This window comes from Scatophagus argus, chromosome 15, assembly GCF_020382885.2.
Source record: "Scatophagus argus isolate fScaArg1 chromosome 15, fScaArg1.pri, whole genome shotgun sequence".
In the NCBI taxonomy this organism is placed as follows: Eukaryota; Metazoa; Chordata; class Actinopteri; family Scatophagidae; genus Scatophagus; species Scatophagus argus.
The window spans coordinates 19,702,512-19,725,396 of NC_058507.1; the positions used below are offsets into that span (position 1 = coordinate 19,702,512).

Sequence of the window (22,885 nt, forward strand, 5' to 3'; positions counted from 1 at the left end):
TGTCGTTTGTTTATTTTTTCTCTTTGTAATTTTCCCCCTTTATTTGTCTCATGTGCATATATGACAAGACTGCAGACTACCTTCCTGACATTACCCAGCATCAGATAAACAGGTGGTGTTTACGCTTTTTTTTCTTCCTCCGTTTTTTTCCTCTTTTTTTTTTTTTTTTATAACTGCCTCCCCGAGGAATGACTTCAAAGGGAATAACAGATCATGTGCGGTGAGTGCGGAGCGTGCCAGGGGGACATGGGCATGAAGGGTGGAGGAGGTGGGGGTGGGTGAAGGGGCGGGCAGCTTCTTAGGGCCAGCTTCAGGCCAGGCACATTCTGACCTCTAACCCCACAAACCCTTCACAATCCCAACCTCCCCCCTCGCCCTCAGCCGTCCCTTCAGAGCAGCTGCCAACTAAATCACATCAACGTCAAAAAGCCCAATTCAATTCCTCTGCTGGGGAGATGGAGCCTGGTAAACATGACGCAGACAACAAATCACAGTGTAACTATGGGAAGGGCACACTTTTCAGACTGTATACAAGACTTACAGTAAAAAATAAGGCTTGTGAAAGTCCCAGTTTCAAAACCAACAATTAATTGTATCTGCCAAGACAACCTCAAGCCATCAGTTCCCGCTGAAGATGTAGATATTTACAGATCGGGAAAATGTTCTTTTATTTCAGACAAAAAACAAAGAAATTTCCTAAAACTGCAAAATGCACAAGAGATAAGCTTTGCATATGAGGGATTGACACCAATAACTACAGTTCCCACGTTCATAGTAATGAAGGAACATGTCACTCAGTGTGGCTCACTGATGTGTTTTTAAAAGTTTTTGGACAACATTGGAACTCTGTGACACAGAGGGAGATGATGGACTTTGGCTGCAGATTCAGTACTTTACTCCATTAAGGTTTTGGTCTTTTCATGGCATCTGACAACACTAACAAAAATATGGAATATCGCCAGACTTATTCTTTAATTCTCTCTTTTTGCTATGTTAACATTAATGGTTTAAGTGATTTTTCCAGTTAAAATGCCACATTTCTGAGGTATTTAATTCGTAATTCTAATAATCTGCTTTTTCTCTTTGTCTTATGTGATAATATATCTTTGGGTTTACTGTTGATAGACTCGGGACATTGGAAGACATCGTCCTGGAATTGTGGTGGACATTTGTCAGCATTTTCTCACATCTCACTGAACAAATGATGAATCATTTAATTGACAGAATAATCAGTGATGAAAATAATTGTTTGTTTCAGGCCTACCTCAGTAACCCATTCGAGCCGTGTAGAACTGTAAGTGATTCTTAGCACAGGTCACATTGTTAGTGACTAAATGCACTTCCGATCATTCACTATAAGAAACAAAGTCTAAATGATCTACCTGTTGTACTTGAGTCATATATGTATATTCACATAATCTTGTCAGCTTATCCAAATAAATAACTATTATGGCAGGCTTTACTCTGGCTTACATAGATAAATGGACAAGCTGGAGGAAGGAATTCCTTCTTCAAAATGGCTGCTTGGCTAGCAGCTAACTAGCTGGCCTGTCTGTGTGTGTGTGTCTCTGAGTTGGGGTGATTGATTGAAGTCATTATGCCGGTGGAGAGACTCCTTACCTGGCTAATCCAGGAGTGAATTTAGCTGTAGGATGACAGATAGCCGCATTACACCCCCGGAATCTGCTGCCAGATGAGCTCTCTTGCTCAGGACCTCCACTACCAAATTATGCAAAATGGCTTGTATGATGCACATATCAATAATTTACCAGATCCATCTTTAAATCTCCAGCCTGAGTGTTATACTCAGTTCTGAAAACATAAGTGCTTGATAATTTGACATATTAAAGCAAGGGATGGTAAGTTATTTTAGATGCATTTTTTAATGTTTAATTTGTATTTGCGAAAAATCTCTAGCTTGAGAGGTGTGAGTATGAACAATAACCACTTTGTTGTTTAAGTTCATGATGATATTGTTAGGAGTTTTCTTACATACGAATCAGAAATGAGGTAGTTGGATAGAGTTAGCGATGAGAATGATGAGAATTGCTGTGCTCACAGTACACGGTCCTTGAGCCGAGGACTGAGGTGTCTTTGTGACATATATTTTGCTTGTGTTTATGTGATTGTGGCATTTTGTTTGTTTATGCATTTATTAGACTAAAAATTAGTCATGTGACTTATCTCCCAGCTGGAGCTATGGGGCAGGCAGTAGTTTCAGAGGAGTGGCTTTGGAGGAAGGTGGGATTTTTTTGCTTTTGGATACTTTGAAAATCTTACTATTGCTGAAACAATATCAAATTATTAAATTAGTTGCGGATATCTAATCGACTAATGGTTTCAGCTCTAACCCAGATTTCACAATACTGTGATTATTAAGCTCTGAATATCATCTGCTCTTCCTATCATAGCACAGAATCTGCAGAGAAATTTTGGCATCTCATCTTATGCAACAGCAAAAACAAAATAAACTATGTGAGCAGCTCTGGTCTGTCTTGTCCTTCCTATCATGTTCATAGCCGCCTACCAATTACACCACTCTTTTATATAGAATAAGCAACGTGTGAGAAGGTGTTTTCCTCCAACAATGAGTTGTAGTTGGCAGATATGGACAGGTGGGGCTAAAAGGGAGCAGCTGGAGCCTTGGACGGGCTTAGCAAGTGAGGATGAAATGTGGGAAGATGTTACTCAGCACAGGCAAGAAGCCCACTGGAGTCATTGCTTGTCACTGTATATTTCAGTCATGTTGAGGCTGATGGTCTTAGTGCAAGTATTTGACTAAAGCTAATTCTGGTTTCATTAGCTGCTGACTACAAATTAGGCTTATTGAACTAGTGAGCTGAGCAGCATGTTTGTTGTGTACTGATGCCTCTTAGCTGCTTCACCACCGCATTAGCTGTCCAAAACACAAAAATAATTGTATTGTCTGCTTTGCTGATGTATGTCACCAAACATGAAAAGATTACGCTTAAATTTAAACGATTTCAGTGTAAATCCAAGCGGACATGTAATTTATATATCTAATTTAGAAGGAATGCTCACACACAAACGGCGCATGTATCACTAGCACTGAGGATTATTTCAACACCACAGCTATGAAGTGGTATTTTATTAGTTTTAGTACAAACTGTCATTCTGCTGTGTGTGCGTGTGTGTGTGTGTGTGTGTGAATGAGCCTTAGCAGCTGATATGTGAGCGGGAGCCCGAGATGCCAAAAAACGCCCCAAATTGCAGCGTCTGCCATGCGCTGAGCCTCCTGCACTAAGACACTGTCTTTTGTTCTCCCCTGCTAGCAGGAGAAGCCTGACAGCTCTGAAATGATCCTCACTCCCCACACACACACACACACACACACGCACACACACCACTCTACTATAGATTTCCCTGTTTTGTGTGCTCACAAAAGAGGTATATATACACACACACAAAAACATACATTCTCCTGTCTGTCCGAATCCTATAGCCTCTGTTTCTCCTCCCCACCTCTCGTTTTCTCTTCCTGTCTGTCTGTCTGTCTGTCTGTCTCTCTCTCTCTCTCTCTCTCTCTCTCTCTCTCTCTTTCTTTCTCAATTTTCCTCACTGGCTTGCTGTGAGGATGGTGAATCCCTCATGGATTTCTGGAGGGTATCACCATGGAGACAGGGCTCTGCCACACGTGTCTATAGATCCTCCTGCTGGGTAGGGGGCACAGCCAGAGGTGGTGCATTCCCTCCATCTCTAGTCTGCTGTGAGAGAAGGAGAGACAACAATGAGCTGAGGGAGAGGTAGGAAAAACAGGGGAAAAGGTGGAAAGAGTAAGTAGTGGAAATACAGAGAGAAATTAGTATGAGAGAAGGATTGAGGTAATATATATGGAGGAGGTGGAGAAAGTGTATGTGTGGAAGGAAAATGAGCAGGTGAGGTTATGATGGGTGAGAACAGAGGGGAGAGAATATGAGGTGAGAATGTTGGGTGACAGGAGGAGATAACAGAGAGAGATAGAGAGAGAGAGGAGTCAGGAAAGAAGCAGCAGAGAGAAGCCAGAGGAAGAGGCAAAAGCAGCCTCATCCCTCTGTCAGGGAGACAAATAGCGTGTGTTGCTAATGACTGGCTAAAGCTTTTGCCCCTGCTGAGAACAGCCGCTAATATGACTGCTAATAAAGGCACCGTGGAACGCTGTCGCATTCCAGCAGTCGCTCAACTGTCGCCCAAAATTAGCCGAACAGGAGCTCTCCTTCTCCTGCCGCTCCACTCTCCTCCCTCACATTAATTCTCCAGAAATGGGGCCCTCTCTGTAACGTTTCCAGAAGGTTATTTCTGCATTAAAGGGCCACTTGTTCACTGCGTAATAGAATTTGTTCCATCTTATAATGCGGAGGATGCCCACTCCATAAAATATGAAGTGGTCTTTTTGTGATCTGAAGCTCTTTTCTTCTCTGATTGCTACCTCTAATACCACACTCTCCTCTTGGAGGATTTTGTGATTCTGCCAGGGGACAAAGAACAGGAAACTTAGAATGGTACTGTATTTTCTCATCCCTTCCTTTCTCCAAACCATGTCTGCAGAATTTATTTTCTTTTTCATTTAAATGCCACCAAATTATTTCTGGAATTTTAATTGCCAAGCGCAGTGAGTGGGATGCATTGCCTGTGATGACGAATGTTGTAGCCAAGGTCACACAGTGACAGAGCCAGGGAACGTGGGATGGAGGAGCTGTGGAGGCTTCCTGTGGCTTAGTCATCGTGGCGCTTGGGAGCGTTGGGGCAAACATACCTCTCACAGTGTCACAGCAACCTGCCAACACCTCTTAACGAGTATGATGAAAAGTCATTTACATAAGATGCTCTGCAGTTGCTTTTGATAAACAGGAGCTGTTAAACAGCAGCCAAATATCTGCTCCACTGTGGGTGGAACTTTTAGCGTAGTCAGGTATTGTTCGCTCTCTGTTATCAAAAGGCCTTTTTGTTTGTACAATCCTGACCCAAAATAATGAAGTGCACTTGACTCCTTTTAAAGATACAATGGAAAAATACACAATCCAGCATTTATTATTCACTGTCCATTAGCTGATGTTGGAAAGCAATTGTGGCAATTCAACAGCATTTTTTTTTTTTTTTTTTTAAAAAAGCGTGATTCAGATGTAGTCACCACTGAGCTACGCTGTGGCTCAATGCTTGACAGCAAACTCTGCGCTAAGACTTTATTGTTACGATAAAGGTACAGAGGCAGGGCCAGAAGACAGTGAAGCAGAAGGGGTTGATGGCCTGTGTCTGCCAGCCATTCCCACAGTACTTCTCCCTCTTGCTCTTTCCATCCCTGCTTCCCTCCTCCTCACCTATCCTCCTTTCCTGCCAGCACGCCAGCCTTGGCAGCCGCTAACCTGCTGGGACCAGCCCTTGATTTATTTGGAGAGGGCCCTGGAACGGAGGGCCAGGATGAGTGGCATTTTAATGTGCTTTTGAGATGTTTGGTCACAAGCACTATTGATCACAGTGCCTCACCGCACACCCCCATTCCCTCACTGTCCCACAGACCCTCATGCTGCCCTGGGGGAGAGGTCTGGCTGTCAGGCAGGGAATGAGTTTCCATGTGGGCTTAGATTAATGAAATGAGGCCCCTGTTTGCGGGGGGTACAGGGGGTCAGACCATTAAGGGATCCCTAGGCTGGGTAAGATTGAGCCTGCCAGCTGACTGGACCCTGGCTGACTGATGGACATGCAGGACTGAACAGAGAGAGAGAAAGAGAGAAGAGAGAGCAGGATGGATAGGATTTTGGACTGTGGGACAGTCTGACATGAAAAACAGAAAAAAAAATCGGGAACAGAAATCATTTTGTAATATCCACCATCCTACAGTGCCGCCTCACCCCTACCATGAGCCTTTTCCATAGCCACTCCACCACAAAAACAGCACACATTGACTAACACACAGCCTTGTGCCATTCATTCACATCAGGTCTTACTCTAAATAGTGAAGAGCCGGGGAAACGTCCAGAGGTTGTAAAAATAGGAGCCAGGGATATTTCACAGCCGAGTGAACATGCCCAAAGCGTGTTTAGCTCTCTTACACTCCAGCCTGGACAGGGGTTTATTTGATGGCCAAAACACTCAGCAAAACTCATCACAATTCTTACTGTGTCGGTGCTTTTGTTCAAATGTGCCAAATGTGAGCACACAGCCACACAAACTCATACATTAATGGACAAACAGCAGCACACATTAGAAATTCACACATGCAGCTTACATTGTGGTGGTGGTGGGGGGAGGCAGGTAGCAGCTCAGGGCTCTCAGAGGTTTGATGAGTGAAATGGATTAAACCCCTGTGATCAATAGCCTGAGCGAATACACAGATTATCAGATTAGGATCTGTCCCCCTGCTGCCGAGGGGAGCCGGAGAATACATTAAAATCTGAGGTGCCTTGGCAAGATTCAATTAATCAGGCTACAGGTTGTCTTTTACAGTCAATTCTAGACAAGCATTTGTGTTTTGCTGCACTCAGTTCACATCAGAACAAAAGCATATCAGTCTGGAACAAAGTGTTTTCGGAGCATGCACAGTGATTTGCTTTTGCCTGAAGAACAAATTGATGCTACGTGAATATAAATGAATGTGAAAATAAACTGAATCTTCTGCTTTGTTTGCCTGAAAAGACAGCAATTCTATCCCTTCGTAACTGTTCTCTTCTGAAGGAAAAGGAGTATTTTATTATAATTGCTCAATAGTTAATGAGTACATGTCTCATTATGTTGGTTAAGAAAAGTACTGGCGCAATTTACGTGGCATTGCTTTCCTTGCAGTTTAGAGGCCCTTGTGCCATTGCTGTTTTGTACATTGTTTTGTCATTTGCACACCGGAAGTCTACTTGCAAATGAACATTAGTACTTATGGCCAGGTGAGGCTAACAGCTAATGGCTGCCCTCTTATCTCTCCTCTGCAGTGTGTACGGCTGCCCTCTGGCCAAGAAGAGAAAGAGCCTAGACAGACAAACCGTGGAAACCTCCCCTAAGAGGAGCACCTACCTGGATGACATGGACAACTCCACCATGGAGGAGTGCTATGAGACAGACGGAACCGAGGAAATGGATGACAGGGAGGAAGAGGAAGAGGAAGGAGCGGTAGAGGAGGAGGAGGAAGAGGGAGAAGTGGAGGAGGAGGAAGAGGAGATGGAAGGCTACATGGACTACAACATAGAGCAAATGGAGCATGAAGAAGGAGAGGTGGAGAGAGGGGCAGCGGATGGTGAAGAAGATGAAGAAGAAGAGGAGGTAGAGGTTGAGCAAGAAGAAGAGGAAGAGGGTGAAGAGGAGAGGGTGGAGGAGGCAGATGAAGAGGAGGAAACGATAGAAGAGGTGGACTATGAAGAAGGAGAGGAGGAGGAAGGAGAGCAAAGTCAAGGGCAAGGTGAGATCACTTTCTCAACACATTGTACTAAAACAACAGAAGTATAAAGGAACAATTCAGCATCTCAGGAAAAATCTTTATTTGCTCAGACAGAAATTAGATGAGAAGATTGATACCAGTCCTGTTGCCTATTGCCTTAGGCTTATGGCCTATGGGGTAACCACACTATGTATTATTTCTTACTGACTGGTTATTTCTTTTATATAATTTATTTAGTTTTTATGATTCATTGATTAATTTGCATTTTAATATTCTCATTTTTAAAGCCTTTACTACATGAGTCTAAACCCAGAACAAGGTGGAGGAGAGGCACACTGGCCCAAAACTGATAGTTACTTTTTTTCTTTTTCATAGAGCTCTCATATTTAGTGTTCTAATTACAGAGAAGTTACCGTAATTTCCGGACTATTGAGCACACCGGAATGTAACCCATTAAATTTAAAAAGAAAAAAAAACTTGTACATACGTATATAGGTCGCAATTTTCTATAAGCAGTAGGTGTCCACGTTGTCGGTCTCTCTTTCATTGTCGCTCTCAATGTCACTTTCGTCTTGAGGCAAAATCCATAAATTGGCTGCATCATTGTTTAAGCCGCAGGGTTCAAAGTGTGTGAAAAAAGTAATGTTTGTGAATGAAATGTTTTAACCTTCTACATCAGACTTTTCACAGAAATATCAGATGCTAAACTGTTAAAGCTGGAGCCCTGCTTATTTTTTTGTAAGACTCTTCTGTTTCCTGTCCCTTCACAAATATTAAATCTCAGGATTAGAACTGTTGATAATCATAGTGTTACTTTAATTCTGACTTTCATTTCCCTGTAGACATGACATAAAAACACCATCTAGTTTTGGGACTGGGCCCCCCACCCCACCCACATAGCCAAGACCAGATTTAGCAGGTTCCTCTCCAGTAGATTCTGCTTTGCACCCCCGCATCACGATTGGACCTGACAGTGCCTTCAAGTCCAATTAAGAGTGAAGCTCTGAGAGAAGAGTGTGTTAACCCTGTTTGGCGCGTAGCTCTCCTCTCCCAAAGTGTTGATGTGGCATCTCAGCACCCATTTGCTTTTTTTTTCTTTTCTGGAATGTGGAAACATCTCCACAGATTGGTGTTCATTAGAGCCAACAGTTGAGGGTAATGGCTGGTTACCATGTTTTTCTGATAAGTGCTATGGAAATGCAAAAGTGCATGTTGCATTCACTTACCTGATAAATTCTCCAAACCCTTCTCATCACTGAGCTCTACTGTATAATCACTATGTTTTTTGTTTTTTGTTTTTTTTTAAATAAAAAGATTTAACAGCACTTTAATCTGCAGTCTTTTTGCTAAGAAAAGCAAAAGAATATTTACATATGTGTCAATACCATCAATCCCAATCCCAGTTGCCCCAAGACAGCGATACTGGATGGTTGCTTGGGAGATTCCAATTCCATCTCCTCCACATAATAGAGGTGAAATTCTGGAGCTTCTCTGTGTTTCTCAGTCGCGTGCACATCTCTGTAGCTAATCCATAGCCAATTCAGGGCAGGGCCATCTCTCTCTGTTCCCTCCTTAATCTGTTTCACTCCCATATCCCTTTGTGTACCTTGATTGCTCTTCAAATTGCTTTCCTGTGCCATGTTTCGTACCATCAAAAATTAAACCTCTGGTGCACACGGTTGCTGTAGGAAGCCTTCCATTGTCAAAATATGTGCCTGGTCATTCGTGACTGTTCTGTCTCTCCGCTCTATGGCCCTCACCCCCAGAGCACCAGTATTGTATTGCTCTTAGACTGGAGTGTGTGAGTGAGGAAAATCAGTGTGAGTGTCTAGTCTGTTCAGAATGTGTAAGTTTTTGTATGCTTATACTTAAGTATTGGTAAATTTGATATGATGAATGCAGTCAAGTTTACATTGTTGTATTATTATGTATTGCTGTACATATTTGAATACAGATAAGTCTTCAAACTGGGTGATAGTTTATCAGAAAAAATGACTTTTTTGATTATTATTTGTCTTATGATTTGCTCATTCTCACCAGAAGTCAATTTCATTATTATTTCCCTGTGAGTTTGGGGAGGCTCCGGGTCCATTTTCTCTGCAGGAATGTAAGTGGCAAATGTGACACCAATATGAACGATGTGATCTTGGCGGCTCAGGGCAGAAATGTGAAAGGAGAGATTGGAAGTGCTCCAGGAGTGAGTGCTTGAAATTACTGACAGAAGAGGTTCAGTAACCTTTTGTAGCCTGTCAGAATCAATTAGGCAGTGAAAAGAATTCTAAAGATACTGACGATTGAATGAACAAAGAACTAGCTGACAAACAATGAATTGCAGATAGAAAACCATATTCATATTTTTGAGATTTTAAACCCTCCTGTAAAAATGCTTTCACTTCTTCAAAGATTTCTGACAGTGTTTTGATTTACATTGCTGAACAATGAATAAAAAACAATAAAATAATTTGCAGCTATTTAAAGAATTGTTTTTATTAATCATAGGACCTGTGTTTTCCATTTTCTAAAGAGATCCATAAAATAAAAGCAAAAAAATAGGACTTGCTAAAGATATAGTCCCTGGTTTCATAGATTTTCATTTGACAGAGAATCTTCCTGTGTAACCTTCCTCAACTGCTATATTTAACTTCCTGTGCTGATTCACAGTTCAGAACACAAGCTGCTGTTAAGACTCTCAAAGTAAATTATTAGGGGAAGCAAAGAGTTCCTTATCCAATTTAGATGGACCAAGCCCAGAAATCTGATTTACCAGTAAAATAGAATGACGGAAATGAAATTACAAGACGTTTGTTCTTTCTTTCCAACAGAGGACGATCAGATGAGCAGTGGTGAGGGGGCCGAAGGCGATGGCGGAGGTGGCAGTGGCAATGTCAAATCCGGCCCGTTGACAGAGAAGGATGACAACAACAATGACGAGTACGAGAACTACGATGAACTTGTGGCTAAGTCCCTCCTCAACCTGGGTAAGATCGCAGAAGACGCTGCCAACCGAGCCATGACTGAATCTGAGATGAACAGCAACTCCTCCAACGCTGAGGAAGAAGAAGAGGAGGAGGAAGAGGAAGAGGAGGAGGACGAAGAGGAGGAAGATGATGAGGAGGAAGAGGAGGAGGAAGAAGAAGAAGAGGAAGAAGAAGAGGAGGAAGAAGAAGAGGCGGAAGGGGATGAAGCACAGAGGGGTGATCTGAGCTTGGATGTTGATAGTGATGTGGTTCGAGAGACGGTGGACTCCCTTAAACTGCTGGCACAAGGTCACGGTGCAGTACTGGCTGACAACTTAGATGGACAGGAGTTTGAGAATGTTTCAGCCGAGAATGGGAATGAGAATGACTGCTCTCACAGTGGGGCAAATGCACACAGTGGTGGTAATGGACAAGTTAAGACCACCACTAACGGACAAATAGAAAACAGCGACGAGGAAGTGTGTTTAAGCAGTCTGGAGTGCCTACGGAACCAATGCTTTGACCTTGCTCGGAAATTAAGCGAAACAAAGTCCGCTGACCGAAATGGATCATCCCAGCAAAATCATTTTTCATGCGGGGATGCCAGTCAGCAACCCCAGCATCACAGCTATGGGGAGTTCCATCACAGCCAAGACGACAGGCGGATACTTGACAGGAACTATTCTGACATGGACAATCTCATGAAGCTTGAGGAACAGTTGAGCCCACGCTCCAAGGCCTTCTCCAGTTGCGCACAGGACGACCGATATCACTCCAACCATCGGGATTTTGACGAAGACACAGCCTCTGTAACGTCGGACCGATCAGAAGAAGTGTTTGACATGACAAAGGGTAATCTGTCCCTCTTGGAGAAGGCCATTGCGCTGGAGTCAGAACGTGCCAAGGCAATGCGTGATAAGATGGCAGCTGAGGCTGCCAGGGGAGACGGGGTGAGGTATAGCCATGAAGATCATGGCCCACGGCATGGCTACGGTGTTGATCGTAAAGCCCGGCTTCCTGATGGTATGAAGAAACCTTTCTACCATAAAGGTGAGTGGTTCTTTCAAACACAGACACGCTCCGATGCACACCAAGCCCCCATTTGAAACCATATCTACACAAGTGTAGACATGTTTACCTCATTTAACAAGCTCAGGTAAAATGTTTGTCTGCCGCTGTTTGGTTCTGTATTCTATCTATCCTGTTCTGGAGACTAGACAGCCCACATGCATTTTGGGAACCTCACCATAACCCCAGGACAAGCTTTTTCAGCCAATTTGGAAATTCGCATCTCTGTAGCAGCGGGAGCGGCAGTAGCAGCTTATGTTGTTAAAATAGGCCAGCATGGAAACATCAGAGGGTAGGCTTGTCAGGCATAAGTAATGGCAATCTGCACGGCCTGTTAGGACCGCAAATCTCATCCCCTCGATGCAGCTTGGGGTAAAGCTGCCTATTTTTAAACCTGCGAAAGCACTTGGTTGAGGAAACTCCAAAACAGAGACCTTCTGCCTTCAGAGGGATTCATTTTGTAGGGAACAATGAAGATTTTTATTTTTGTTTCTGACACTTATGGCCATTCACTTCTTACCGCACAAAGAAAAATACGCATATATAGATAATAATATAGTACAAGGACTGCAGTATTCCATCAGTGGTAATTATTATACAATGTACCGGATGTGCCTGTGTACGTACAGAGTAGAGTTGCAGTCACAAAGACATTGCAGTGACATTTGCAGCCAGTGATTTCAAGATCCTTTCCTTGACTCCTCTAATTATTCATCTCATCATATCCTTCAGTACAACAATATTCGTATTTAGTTAGGTTAAATCATTTCCTCCTATAACAAAGGTATCAGATGACACCAACAAATAAGAGTGTGCTAATTCACAGCAGGGTGATATTACACCTTAAATGCCACGCAACTCACAGCAGGTATATATTGCGACTTAAATGCCACACAAATGTTAATTTCAAGAGCCTTCCATGGCCTCAGTGTCTGGCTAATGTTGGAATAATGAGAGGACGCGAGACAGTTGCATCACGATAACATCTTTCCTCGGGCAAGATAGTAGCAGACACTCGTTGACCAGGGTTCCTGTGTGATTCATAAAGCAGAGTATGGCAAGGGAGGGGGAATGGAGGATGGAGGGGTTCAGAGAAGAGGCCAGCTCCCTAAGAGAAGCATGAGGCTGAGATGAAAATTGAACAGTATCAGAATGACCGATAACGAACGACAGGCCCACTGACTGCACATTAATTATCCAGAGATGGTATGGTAATGGGGGCCATTTGCTATGCAAAGCGCAGACCGTCCCCAGCCACAATCAATATCCCCTGCTTTCTAATATGCCTTCCGCTTGGCTGCCTCACTCTCTGCAATAGAAGCGTGGCAGGACGCACGGGCATCGTGAATGTGTGTCTGTGTAGTTGTGCGTGCGTGCGTGTGTGTGGAAATGGAGAATTATTTCGAACATACTGTTCAAACACTAACAGCCAGTGTAATAATGTGCCCCAAAAGAAGCCATCATTAAGAAGCCACATTTTACATGCAGGCCAAGTTCTTTATCAACATGAAATTTCCCTGTCTTTACTGCACTGGTGTTCAACAGAAGAGCCAGACATGACATAGCAATATTGTACCAAACTCATATGCCCCGAACGTGACACAGATGGATGACAGCCACAGAGGATAATGAGGTCCTTATTTTCTGATGAATGAGACATAGGATTTCATTTGGTGACTCACTTGTAAAATGAATGAGTAGGTGTGCAACATCCCTCTGTCACTTTTGTCCTTTCTCAGCCCTTCTACCCCTCCACTTGATTATTCTTTTCATTGCTCTTATGCCAAAGTCTCTGGTTTATTTTAGTTTGTCAGTGAGTGCTGCCTGATGTGGAGCTACTAAGTTACACAGGCCTGTAAAACTTTGATCAGTGGTCTGTCTCTCTGTGGCATGAGATAATAGCCACTCCCTTGTCTGCTTTGACAGTACTTGCTCCACACAAAGCTTTCTGTCACTCAAATGGCTCCAAATTGATTATAGGATCTGAACACCATGCTTCTGTATCTCTGTGAAAAGATATTAAAGGCTGTTGTTGCTTCATAAATTCTTCACATTTTCATTTGAAATGTTAATTTAAACTGTATCAAGAAAGACATTGCATGTTGATTTTGAGAAGAATCCTTGACCTTGTTTGACACTCAAAGTGTTTTAAAGGTGGATGGTTACAGTTGCACAAACAGTGCCAGTTGGCACAGCTTAATATTGCTGCTTTTTGGTGGTAACTATATCTGATCTGGGTTTCGAAGAAATAGAAGAGCCAGATTTTGGGAAAGGAAAGACAATCCCCTCTGTTGTGTGTGCATCAATGCCTGTGTGTGTGTGTGTGTGTGTGTGTGTGTGTGTGTGTGTGCGCGCACACGTGCTTTTTGGTCTCACATTGTCACTCTCAGCTCTCAAACTGTCATGTGAAGGCATGAGTAGTTTTAATGAACACAAGTAATAGAAAGTCTAAAGTCTTAATTGAATCTAAACTGAAAGATGAAATGATTTTCTCTGAAGGTCACTTACACATGAGTTGTAACACAAGTCTTCACAACTTTACAAACAAACTTCAAATGCTCTGTCATCAGGCCAATTATTGCATCTTTGTCCTTGTCAGTCATCACTGCTCTTCTTCAAATAAGAACAGCAATAAATAATAGCCTGTGAAAGAAAATAATTAAATATTAAAATTTTTTTGAAATCATGCTTTTGTAAAGTAATGGTAGTCAAATCGAACAAACAAATGGTATTTAAATTGCTGTTAAATTCATATATTAACCCTACTGAAAACCACATCTACTTTTTTTTAATAATACACTTAATCACAGGTAAATGTCGTATGTGCATCACTACTAAAAAGAGAACTCAATTCAATTCAGTTCAATTTATTCATATAGCACCTTATACAATCAAAATTGTCTCTAGATGCTTTACAGAGACCCAGAGCCTGAACCCCTGAGCAAGCAGACAGTGGCAAGGAAAAACTCCCTTTTAACAGGAAGAAACCTTGAGCAGGACCCGGTTTGCAAGGGAGAACCATCCTGCTGATAGACGGCCGGGTGAAGGGGGGGGGTAGACAGGACAGAGAGGATGAGAGAGAGAGAGAAAAAGAGAAACATACATGCAGTAAACATCATAAATTACAAAGGACAAACATGACAGGTTGTTTTAATTGGAATTCTGAAGACTATGTATTGTATGTATTTGTTTTGTAGCTGATATGTTGTTTAAGTTAGTTATAATAGCACTGCACAGAAGAACTGCCTTATCTATTATTTAACATGATGTTCAAACTAAAATTTAAAAAGTGCCCGATGTCCAACAGAAACATCCATAGCAACAGTTACTGAAGAGTCCAGAAAATCTACAACTCGGCTGACGTATAAAACCTAAATTGCAAAATTAGTCATCTTGTGTTATTCAACATCTGATCCTTACTGATGCAGCTGTGCACAGCTCTCACATAATTTAGAACTCCTTTTCGTTATGTCACACGCTCTCTGTTATTCACCAATGGCATTTTAACTCCCTTATAACTTATTTCCTATCTGGGAGATGTGTTACTTTGCACCCTGTAGCTCTCGTGTTATATGGCTAATTACACTAGTCCCACATGTGCTGCACTCAGAACTGCAGTCCATTTTGTCATGTGTGATCACTGCAATACTGCAATATGATTTTCTGCTAACAGATGCTTCACGTGCAGACAAGAAAGAGAGTCGGTGTCCGACACCAGGCTGTGACGGCACGGGTCATGTGACGGGCCTGTACCCCCACCATCGGAGCCTGTCTGGCTGTCCACACAAAGACAGGGTGCCACCGGAAAGTAAGCACTTCAGTCAAACACCAGTCAAACACAGGTTTGGCTTATTTACCCAAACCTGCGGCCTTCATGTTCTTTGATGTTCAGGAATCGGCATGTCTCCTGTGTTCACTGCTGTGTCTGGTTCGTTCTGTGTGCCGTGAACTTGCTGTCGTGATTGGACTGTGTTTGATATTGCAGCAGGGGATACAGTGAGGGGTCAGGCGGGTCGCAGCTGCACTTCCTTTGTGACCTTTTGCATGGGGCCATGGTTTTGCTTGCTGATTGCCTGCCTAGTGTGCCGTGGTGATGAGGTGGGAAATAAAGCCTTGGTGATAAGCAAACAGTGGCCATGCAGTCATTGGTGGGATGGTCACGAGCTGTCAATCAGTGATTCACCTGACTGCATGAGACTTTCTAACTCACTAGATTGAATGACAGTGATTAAGAGCATGTGATAATCCCATCCGCTGTTGTCGGTTACATCATGACAGGGGATATGTGGGTAGCATGCTTCTTCACAGCATGGTTTACTGACTGTGTGACTGATAAGAAAAGGTTAAATGTCATGCTATGGTATTTCATTAATTTGTGTAGCTTTTCATGTTAATTGAGTTTTAACATTTCCTTTTTCACAAAACCTGAAAATGCTCCCAGACCTTGAGCCTGCTTCAGTCATCCGTTCTATAAACCTAATTCATTTATTTGTATTCCTTGCTCAATTAAGTTCTGTTGAATAGAAAGGCAGTGTCATATCTCTAAGCCACAGATCAAGTGAAGTGGCAATAAACATTAGCCTTGAATCAATAGTGAGTTTTCCCTTCAGAGATTTCACCCCGGCTATTTAGTCTCATTCACCTTGTGCAAACTTCTCTATAAAAGCCCCTTTACACGTTTCATTAACTGCAGCGTGAAAATCAAGTTATGATCTGCCATGACCCAGACTGCAATCAAAATAAAAGAGGGTCTTAATAATCGCAAAGAAATTAGTTACCATTAAAGCCAGGCTTGTAAAGACGGGCAGTGTCACACATGACTCTTTTTTTCTCTGTAGTGCGCTCACACAAAGGTCCCTAGCCTAAGATGTACTCGTCTCCCAGAAATGTGAAATGACTCCGAGCAGTTGACCTTGACTGGGATCAAGAGCCCCAGAATGGAATTTGGAATGGGTTTGAATTGATTGTCACTGGAGATTTGAGAATATGATGTCTGTGTTCCTGCTCCTGTTCCTTACTTGTGTTGTTCTGGCTGACTGTGGAGATGATACCACTAATTCAGCACAGGATGCTTTGCATCACAAAAAGTTCTCTTCTTCATCTTTGTGGCATCATCTTCGGTCCCTCTTACCTGACTTTAGAGGGATACCTGAGAGTGAAAGACACACACACACTCACACACACACACAAAGAGTCTTGTTGCTGTTGAAAGGTTGTCACCAGGTTTCTGCATTATGTGCTCAATAATTTCATGTAGACTGACTTGTTGCATCAGCGCTTTAAAGGTAAAGATGAGTACGTCACACATGAAGTTGCCAGTGGGGAAGATTCCCCTTTGGGGAAGTCATTCTCCACTTTGCTGTACTGAATGGACATTGTATTATTAAAGTAGCTTCATTTAATTGGGAAGTCACACAGTGCAACCAGGCTGATCCTTGGGAAAATGTGAAAAATGACAATTGAATTATATTTCTAATTCATTAATTCCCATTCCTGTTTGCTCACTGTCTCTCTTTTCTGGAGAGTATTTGAAACAGCTCACATGGGAGTCTTTGTTTTTGTCTTTAAACTGAAATATCTTCTTAACATAAAAAGCATTTATATCATTCTTTTCCTCAGCATCACTGTAGTTGTGTCTGTTCCCACTTAATCCTGTCCAGGGCTTTCATTTCTCGTCATTCTATCTGTGTCTTTGCAGAGGGCATGAGAAAACTGGGATATGCATAATGTATTGGCTTGTGGCACGTTGAGGTGGCAGGCTTCGTCCAATTACCTGCACCGAACACCAATTAGTATGTAAGGGAAGGAGGATGATGAGGGGTTAAAGTTTAAGGGGGTGATAATGATGAAGCTGGTGCCGATGGGGTTTGGCCCTGTGCGCGAGACGACCCTACCACGCGCCTGCGGTGTTCCGACGGCTCCTCTTGGACATCCATAGATCATTAATCTAATTGGCTGGTTGCCGAGGGGATCTGAGACAGTTATGGACTGTTTTAATGGTAAATGGTATTGAAGACTGCGCGCTCTACCCTAACAACGTGTGGCTGATAAGAAAGCACGCTCTATCAAGGAGCTGTATTCCATCTGTCTGCCTCTTCCATTGATTTCAAGGCTTGTGTTTTGCATGATTGCTAGCTGTTGGTTGCTCTGCTCTCTGCATGCCCAAAATTTCCTTCCATTTCTGTCTCTCGCTGGCTTTGTCCTGTTAAACTTAAATGACATCTTTTTATTCATGACTGTCCCTATTCCATGAATACTAATTTGAGCGGGCTGGATAAGTGGAAGCAATATGGTGGGAAACCTTGCCTGCCCTCTCAAACTAGTGTTCATTAAAATGAAGAAGAGGTCATTTGGGTTCACACGGGCTCATTTCTTAATGATGTTTATAATGCCAAGCTCCTCACACACTAATAGAGCTCATGCGTGATTGTAAGGGGCTCCTAACCTTCCCTGTCTTTCACTCCTGTCTCCTGTCTGTATGAAGTTGTGGCTATGTATGAGAATGTTCTTAAGTGTCCTACGCCTGGCTGCACGGGACGCGGCCATGTCAATAGCAACAGAAACTCCCACAGAAGGTAAGTGACAGCCTGCCCAAATGAAACTGGCGGTGTCCATGTTGTACCCTGATGGGACTTTTATTTAATGAGCTGTTGTCCTGAAATTATTTTTTCATTCTCAGTCTTTTCGTCTCATCTTTTTGTTTAATTCTTCTCATTCTTGTTTCTTCTCTTCATTCTTTTTGTCTTTCCAACACATTGTTTTTTATGTGTGGATAAATACAGCCTTTCTTATGATTTTAAGTATGAGGAAATAAGTCAAGTACTTCAGCTGCTTAACAGTCCCATAGTTTAACTGAGACTGATTAGAATGCAGCAATTCACACCTTCCACAGCATAAATCATTTATCAGCTCGTGGCGAAAAATGGCATCTATCAGGTGCAGGTTTAGAGGGAGAAACTGAAATAGCGCGGCGCTCTTGCCAGTGCTGTCAGACGGGGCGAGGTGACAGTGAAAGAGGAGTGTCACCCATAGCAGATGCTCAGGGAGTCGGGCATAGCAGCAGCCATTAGCACCTTTCTGCCACTCTGCCAGGGTGACAGGAGAGGTGCAGACCTGGGAGGACCAGAATGTCTCCATGCTGTGCTCAGTGACACGGCTGCAGTGCAAAATAGGCACGCTCAGTAAACTTTCACTTTTACTAGAAAGAGCTGGTATAAAACTCCATGTACTACTGCACACTTTTGAATGCGATACACACTTTTACCCCTGCACACATTCATGCATGTCTGATGACAGGTGCTCGTGAACACAGCTCTATACTGGCTTCAGGCCATTGTCAAAGATCATTTTTTCCACAATGGCCTGGCACACTGCAGTTGACAGACTGGATGGAGAATAATAGAGGTTAAGGATAACGACATGAACTTTTGTCACATTTGGTCGGTTACTTGTCAGGAGGAAGTTTTGCAGCCCTTAATTCTGTTGGATCAGAATATTGGTGTATGTGAATGTTTGTGTGTGTGTTGTCAGCATGTGTTTGAAGGAAACACAATGTTGTGGAATGCACATAAACTGCATATTTGTCCATATGGGAATATCTGTTCTGAGAATTATTTCAAGCTGCTCAGCCAGAGACTTGCAAGCTGTTGCCAATTTTGTTGCGACTGAAAAAGTTAAAAGTCATGAAAATTAAAATGATTTAGTATTCTAAACTGAGCTTTTTTTTTTTATCTTTAGTCAGATATTTTCAAACTGGTAGACACTGGCTGACACACAGATGTGGCTGTGCTGTTTTCAGGCTGACAGACTGGCTGACAAGTTGTCTAACAAGCCAGACATTTTACAGCATGTGCATTCAGTGTACATTTTCACCTACTAGGATGTGTCTCAGATGCATGTTGCACCAAACCACTTAAGAACTCTTTGTCATTTCAGTCTGTCAGGATGTCCTATCGCTGCGGCTGAGAAGCTGGCCAAAGCCCAGGAGAAGCACCAAAGCTGCGACGGCTCGAAGTCCAACCAGGCCTCTGACCGAGTCTTAAGGTAGTATTCACTTTCATCTACGTCAAGTATGTTGAAATACTCTTTTGGAGATAGCTAAAAAAACTGGACAGAAAGTTTATGACATAGATACGTTTAAACTTGGTCGGCTGTCAGAAAAATGCTAGACGTAGAATAGGTGGTCGTTCACTGAAAGGACGTACACTTATATTTTGTGCTCAGGTATAGTTTAATACTTAACATGTGGAGAACTGTTATTCAGTCATGTTGAAATGTTTTGTTCTTTTTTTTTTTTTTTTTAAGCAGCTGAGATGTTAAGTCTCCCCTTTTTGTTTTATGTTTATGTTCTGCTGTCCCCCGAGAATTCTTCCAAGAGCCTGCATGTTCATTTCTATTGAAGGAAAATCACTTTCTTTCATTAGATTTTAACAGAATTGGCCTCCTTCATCATAGTGAAGACAGAGCTTTTTGAATGAGAGTTTCTTTGATTATCGTGAAATTGCTATGATAAAAAGTCATAAGTAATTGTAAATTTTATATTTATATCCAACTGAACACTCGTGGCACAAGATCTTACGCTTCATTTCTTCCTGGTCTTAAATTTAGGATATAAATGCCTACCAAATGATAAAAGCATTTCAGAAGTGTTAAAGTATAATTAAAGGAATGCGAAAATTCAATTTTGAGTTTTTATTGAGTAGGTATGAAAAACAATTGTAGCAGGATTATTATTATTATTATTATTATTATTATTATTATTATTATTATTATCATTATTTGTAAAGCAGGAGGGACAAAACATCCCTGCTTTACTGTATTACTGTAAAAGGATGGCCGCACCTCAATCACCCCACCATTCACCAACATCGTCCTCCATATTCTTTCCCTGGCGTATTACCATAACAGCCTGCCCCTTCCCCTGCATCTGCCCATTTTATAACCAAACCCAGAGTTCCCTCTCCTTCCCCTGGGCAATGTTGAGTGCCTCGGTCCAACTTCCACCCCCTCGTCATTTATTTTCCAGGCCTATGTGCTTTGTCAAACAACTGGACTATCCACAGTATGGTTACAAGAACAATGTTTCCACCAGCACGCCCCGCTCCAACCTGGCCAAGGAGCTGGAGAAGTACTCCAAGACCAGCTTTGACTACAGCGCCTTTGATGGCAGTAACAACCACCAAGTATACGGGAAACGGGCCATCGCACCCAAAATTCACGGACAAAGAGACACCTCCCCGAAAGGATATGATGGTACTCTTTTACAGTTAGATTAAACTGGCCATGTTTATTTCCAAAAGATATTTCCGCGACATCTTTTTCATTTCTCCTCTGGTAAATTTATTGTTTTAATCATTGTCCTAGATTTAGTAAACTCAAGTGAGCACACATTATTATGAAAAATTCTGTATCAGGCATAAACATTTTAGGTTACAAGAATATTTTCCTGAATTTTCTGATGTGGCATATTAAATGTGAATAGTAGTGAACCAAATCGAACAGATCATTAATGGATTTTTTTTCATGGCTGCGTTTGTGAAAACTCTAAAAGTGAGGAAAATAAAGCAGCATTCTTTGTCTTAAATTAGTGCAAAATCTTTCAGTCTGAACAGTTTACAGGGAATTTATATGTCTGTATAGTACATCATTGTAATTATTTATGAAAATGCATTAAGCCATCTTTCTTTAATGTGTCCCGCAGCCAAACGTTACTGCAAGAACTCCAGCTCGGCCAGCAGCACCACCAGCACCTACGCTCCCAGCAGTAGCAGCAGCAGCCTGAGCTGTGGAGGAGGAGGGGGGGGCACGGGAGGAGGCAGAGGGGGCGGGGGCAGCAGCGCCAGCAGCACCTGCAGCAAGAGCAGCTTTGACTACAGTCACGACATGGAGGCCGCCCACATGGCGGCCACGGCCATCCTCAACCTGTCCACGCGCTGTCGGGAAATGCCCCACGGCATGGGGGGGAAGCCCCAGGACCTGTGCTCACAGGTAGGATGGGTGGAGGAAGGATCATTTCATGTCAGACAATAATGACATAACCACATTCTATAAATTGAGGTGTTTGGTTTGGGAGAGCAGGCCTTATGTTGTTAATGAAAGGAAGTTAGAAACATCACCTGGTTTGACACTACAGCCTCACATGACTCTGCATTCACTAGATCCTTTGTAAGTCTCTCACTGAAGTCACAAAAAAATCCACTGACGGATTATCTCTGTGCGTCCATCATTATACTAATGCTGGCAGTGAAAACTGACAGATAGAGGGAGATTTCCACCCCGCAGTCCTCACATACACATACGCAAACTCACATACACACATTCCATTAAAGATCCGAGGCTGTGTCTTACACTCAGGGCTCAGCAGGGCAGTTTTTTATTTTCCATCTGGGGATCAGATAGGAGCAGGACGAAGCGCCGTTTGACACGGCGTGAGCCCAGTGTGTCATTTCTGAGGAGATAAGGTGACAGTGTTCCTGTATTATCTGTGCCCAGATGCTGAGCTGGAAAATGGGGGACAGAAAGAGAGCGCACAGCAGAGGGCTAATGCTGGCTTAATGCTAATGTTGACAGCGGAGACTGCCAGAGAATGAGAACAAGGGTGATAAAATTGAAAATAAAGTAAGAGAGGAAAGAAGGCCTTTTGGTGGGAGGTCTTTACTTGTCACTGTGCAGCAGGAAAGGAGAAGAGAAGGGGATACAGAAGTGGAGTAAGGTACTGAGGAAAAAGAGGGCAGAGCAGAAGAAAGGAGGAGGAAAGGATAAAAGCCAAAAGCAACGTACTTCCAAAGAAAAGTGGAACAGAATAAACTTGGCGGGAACAAATGCCTGAAGCAGTAAGGACTTCCTCTGGTCCTTCCTCATTTTATTGTCTGTCCTTCTGCTCCGGGCCAGGCGGGCAGGATGCTCTCAGGGCAGCATGGGAAGACGGGAAACTTCAGAGGGTTTTTTTTCCTTCTTCTCTCTCTTTCATCTCAACACTTCACCTCATGGCACACACGGTTCCACCCTGTGTCTGAATGAAATTTCACACACACACACACACACACACACACAGAGAGAGAGAGAGCCTTGTTTCCATCACTTTTGGGGACATTACATAGACTTACATTCATTTCCTGAAGGCTTAACTACCTCTTCACCATAACAATAAACATTACTTGCCTAATCCTAACCCTAACCTTAAAGCAACTCTTCACTCTAATATTTAATGATTTGGCGTTGTGTCCCTATAAGCAAGGCGAGTCCTCACAATATGACTGTGTAGCCAGATTTTTGTCCCCACAACCTCAGGAATACATGTCCACGCACACATATATATACACACATCTATTCTCGCCTCCTTGTTTATACAGCCTGTGTATCCACCTGTTTATCAGTCTGCTTTTTCTTAGCTGGGATGACTCAAATATTAAAATAAGCTGTCTGCATTGGGGTTGGGCCAGTGTGGAAATGTTCAGACCAGGTTGAGTCTAACGCTGGACTGGACCAGTGCACCGAGTTT

The 22,885-nt window shown here is 42.7% G+C and overlaps 1 protein-coding gene across 7 annotated transcripts in view; it reads left to right on the plus strand.

Annotated features, from left to right (window-relative positions):
* The window catches only part of myt1lb (myelin transcription factor 1-like, b), a 92,518-nt gene that overhangs the window by 52,580 nt on the left and 17,053 nt on the right, over window positions 1-22,885 (plus strand). For all 7 annotated transcript variants that reach the window (XM_046413588.1, XM_046413590.1, XM_046413593.1 and 4 more), the window contains exons 5-11: window positions 6,918-7,381; window positions 10,183-11,367; window positions 15,059-15,193; window positions 17,870-17,960; window positions 19,321-19,428; window positions 20,477-20,637; window positions 21,086-21,372. In XM_046413588.1, coding sequence (XP_046269544.1) covers window positions 6,918-7,381; window positions 10,183-11,367; window positions 15,059-15,193; window positions 17,870-17,960; window positions 19,321-19,428; window positions 20,477-20,637; window positions 21,086-21,372 — 2,431 coding nt within the window. The remainder of the gene's footprint in view (window positions 1-6,917; window positions 7,382-10,182; window positions 11,368-15,058; window positions 15,194-17,869; window positions 17,961-19,320; window positions 19,429-20,476; window positions 20,638-21,085; window positions 21,373-22,885) is intronic.